This window comes from Lactuca serriola, chromosome 8, assembly GCF_051521515.1.
Source record: "Lactuca serriola cultivar US96UC23 chromosome 8, Lser_US96UC23_V15, whole genome shotgun sequence".
Taxonomy (NCBI): domain Eukaryota; kingdom Viridiplantae; phylum Streptophyta; class Magnoliopsida; order Asterales; family Asteraceae; genus Lactuca; species Lactuca serriola.
Genome location: NC_136415.1, coordinates 103,406,751 through 103,410,841, shown reverse-complemented (window position 1 = coordinate 103,410,841; position 4,091 = coordinate 103,406,751). Strand labels below are relative to the sequence as shown.

Genomic DNA, 4,091 nt, shown 5'->3' with positions numbered 1-4,091 from the left:
ACCAAAATTATATTGTTACCTTTATAAACAAAAACAATGTTTGATGTTTTAAAAATTACAATGATAGAAATTAAAATTTTAAGCAAATGAACTTTTTAAAATTAATTAATTATAATAACTATAAATATCATTAACCCATTTATTATATTTAATATTATTTATGAGTAACCCACATGTAAAAGCCATTAAGACAATTAAAATAATATAATTTTAAAATATCTTTATATTATCATATAATTCAAAATAAACAATCTTTATTTTAATTTATTACTATAAGATTTGTTACATAAGAGTTAACAACTATATCGTTGATATATTTAAAAAATATATATTTGTAAAGATTTCAAATTTAATGTTGTATTATGCTTAGACCTGTATTATATCATGGTTATGATTTAAGTTTGTTTATATAAAAATCAACCACTTTTTTAAACTCGGACCAAAGATAAAACAAATACCAACTACAGTGACAAGAAATGTAATTTATTTTTTTATTTTTTAAATTAAACTTCGATTTATTGTTGATAATATATTAATATATTCGGTTTTTGTTGGACTTTATTGATGAGTAGCGTCTACTCGTTTGTCGTGTTTTAATGGAATCCCCAGAAGTCAAACCCATCTGATCATCTCCTTTTGACTCCTACTTTCCTTATTTTATAAACCCCCTCTCCCACCCCCATTTCTTTCTTCAATCTCCATAAACACTTCCCATCTTTCATCTCTCAACTCTCATCCTTCATCTCTCAAGTTTTTAACAATATACAGTCATGGCTGTTGATCTAGTCGGAGTTCAAACCCTAGAACACCTCAATCGCATGTTCCAGTTAACCAATCACGACTTCGCCGTCTCTTCTAATTTCAATCAAGCCGTCTCAGCCTTGAAACGGACCGGTCACGCTCGTTTCCGCCGCGGACCATCATCATCATCGTCTTCCTCTGATTCACACGGTCCTTCTACATCCACGCAATCGGCGCCGGCTTTTATCCGGTCAACGGAAGCGTCAAATGAATGGTGTTTTGGTAAGTCCGTAACGGATATGACGACGTCGTCGTCGTCTAGGTCAACAAACTCGTCTTCTTTGGTATCTCCGTTGGCCATAGGAGAAGAAGCCACGGTTTCAAACGGTAAACAGTTTGGTTGTTTAGGTATAGTAGCTCCCGCGCCGGCGTTTTCGTCTCGGAAACCTCCACTTCCGTCGTCTCACCGGAAAAGATGCCGCGCCGACCGTCCTTCAGTTTCATTGCAAGGATCTGGAACAAAACACCACTCCGTTTCTCGCAGTGGTTGTCACTGTTGCAAAAGAAGGTATTCAGCAAACAACATACTTTTAAATCTACCATTATCGTAAGCCTCAATTCCGTCGACTAATTTCGTTTACACTATCTCTTCAGGAAAACCGCATCAAAACGTGAAATAAGAAGAGTTCCGATTACCGGATCTAAGGTGACAACCATACCGGCCGATGATTTCTCGTGGAAAAAATACGGCGAGAAGAGTGTCGATGGATCACGTTATCCTAGGTAATTGATTACAAATCACTTCGATTAATTAAGCAGAATTTACATTATAAATCTATAGATCTTGATTTGAATTCCTTTGAAATGCGCAGAGTTTATTACAAATGCAACACCGGAAAAGGATGTCCGGCGAGAAAGAGCGTTGAGTTAGCTTTAGATGATTCAAAGATGCTTCTCGTAACTTACGACGGAGAGCACATTCACCATCACGATCCGTCGCCGATCCTGACAGGTTTGACCGGCGCAGTGGTACAGTCAAAGTGAATTAGGGGACAGAGTGGGCCCCAGGCACTTGGCGCAAATTTTCAGTAGTCAATTGTAGCAGGCAATGAAAGGACTTTATTTTTTGGTTTTTTTAATGGTGGATGTGATTTGTATATGAGAAAAAGGTTGAAAAAAGATGCTCCTCGAATATGAATGCGATATGGTTTAAAGACTTTATTTCTTTGTCGTCGATTTTGGGTTAAAGTTTTATTCCAAGGTATCCAAAGTCAAAATTGACATTAAAAAACAATAAATGGTGTTTCCATACAATAAATAAAAAAGGACATGTGAATTTGGTTTTATGTGCTTACAAATGAGTGGTTGTTAACCTCTTGGTGGGGAACGAGAAATGTAAGTTTTTTTTATTTGTTTATATTTATTGACAAATGGTGGTTCGACATCAGCCAAGCTTTTTGACAAACTCACGAAGCCTCTAGACTAATATCATCTTAGGTAAACCAGAAAATAAATATAGTATATTTTTGTTATGTATTTTAAACTGGTATTTAAGACAATTATAATTAATAAAAACAAAAATTATAAGAAATTAAGGAAGACAATAAGAAGTAACTTTAATGCACAAGGTAACATTGCAATTTACGGGATTTACAAATATCAATAGTACATCTAATCCAGGACCACTATACCATATCAAATGGATTATAAAATATTTATACCATATCAAATGGATTATAAAATATTAAAATAAAATTTCGATCCAATCAATTATACCATATCAAATGGATTATAAAATATTAAAATATAATTTCGATCTAAACAATTATACGCAGGAGACCCATAAACATTACACTTGAACTTATATATTAAGTAAATTAATAAAAATAAAAACTATAAAAAAACATTATATAAAAGACCAAAAACTGAAAATACAGTAAAAACTTAAAATGAAAACATATAAAATACCAATAATTTAACTTTAAAACTATAAATAATAAAATTTGTTATATAAAAAAAATAAAGTAAAAAATAGAAAAATAAAAATATAATATGACAAAAGCAAAAATGTTTATATCTAGAAAATGTTAATTTGAATCTTGTACGTACGTTACTTAAAATCAAAACATATAAAATACTAATAATTTAACTTTAAAACCATAAATAATAAAATGTTATATAAAAAATATTGGAAAAAATATAATATTACAAAGAAAAAATCTTTATATCTAGAAAATGTTAATTTGAATCTTGTACGTTAGAAAACTTGTAATGTGATATATATTTAGTCACTTTTAAAATTGCAACCCAATATAAATATAAACTCTCCTTACAAATCATATATATATATATATATATATATATATATATATATATATATATATATATATATATATATATATATATATATATATATATATATATATATATATATATATATATATATATATATATATATATAACAAACTATTCAAATGGTCGTGGTTTGTTAAAATTATGAATTTGGTCCATAACTTTTTTTTACACTCGGATTATCTATACTGTTTGATTTTATTATGTTTTTGGTCTTTCAGAAACTTGAAAAGACGATATTTCCCTTTATATTTTCTTTTATATTTTTATTATTCTGTTATTATTATTAATTAAAATTATAATAATACAAATAGGTCACACCATCATCATCACAATCACCACCACCTATAAATGGTAGCCACCACCTACCACCATCAGAAACCTGCTAGTCACCGGAAACCACCATCGGTGACCGCCAACCACCACTTGCCACCATTTGAAAACGGATATATCCAGAAAAACCCATTCTACAATCCAAATAATTAATGAACCTAAGAAAACCAAAGCTGATGCAAATATGGAGCACACACCCACTCCCAAACCCCCGTCACTAACACCAGTCACCTGCAACAATCACACCACCAGTCATCGGTAACCATCAATCGTCACTGCCTCTACCAACCATGTAACACCGTAAATTTTCAAACCAAAATTTTCATTTTTAAACACATAAAACTCATATATTATATTTCATAAAACTATAAGTTTCTAAAATGTCAACATAAATCCCCAACAATAGTCAAATCCCAGAATCCTCAACATAATCATGAACAAGTGTGTACAATCACGCCGGCGCCTTCCTGAGATCCTGAGAAGTACCTGAAACACATAACACAGTAAGCACAAAGCTTAGTGAGTTCCCCAAAATACCACACACAGCTCATTAGCCACCCTAGGCCTTAACTAAAGAAGAACCTCCGGTCGATGTGTCTCAGTGGGACCCTCCGGTCCCAACTCAGTAAACTCATAATAACAATATTCAGCATAAATCACAAAGA

At 31.6% G+C, this 4,091-nt stretch overlaps 1 protein-coding gene across 1 annotated transcript; it reads left to right on the top strand.

Annotated features, from left to right (window-relative positions):
- The first annotated feature begins 681 nt into the window (after positions 1–681).
- On the top strand, positions 682–1,962 carry LOC145069934 (putative WRKY transcription factor 17). The gene is made up of 3 exons (XM_079016871.1): positions 682–1,309; positions 1,396–1,524; positions 1,614–1,962. Exons 1-3 carry the CDS (start codon positions 771–773, stop codon positions 1,783–1,785), a joined length of 840 nt encoding a protein of 279 aa, XP_078872997.1. The 5' UTR covers positions 682–770; the 3' UTR covers positions 1,786–1,962.
- Positions 1,963–4,091: the final 2,129 nt, after the last annotated feature.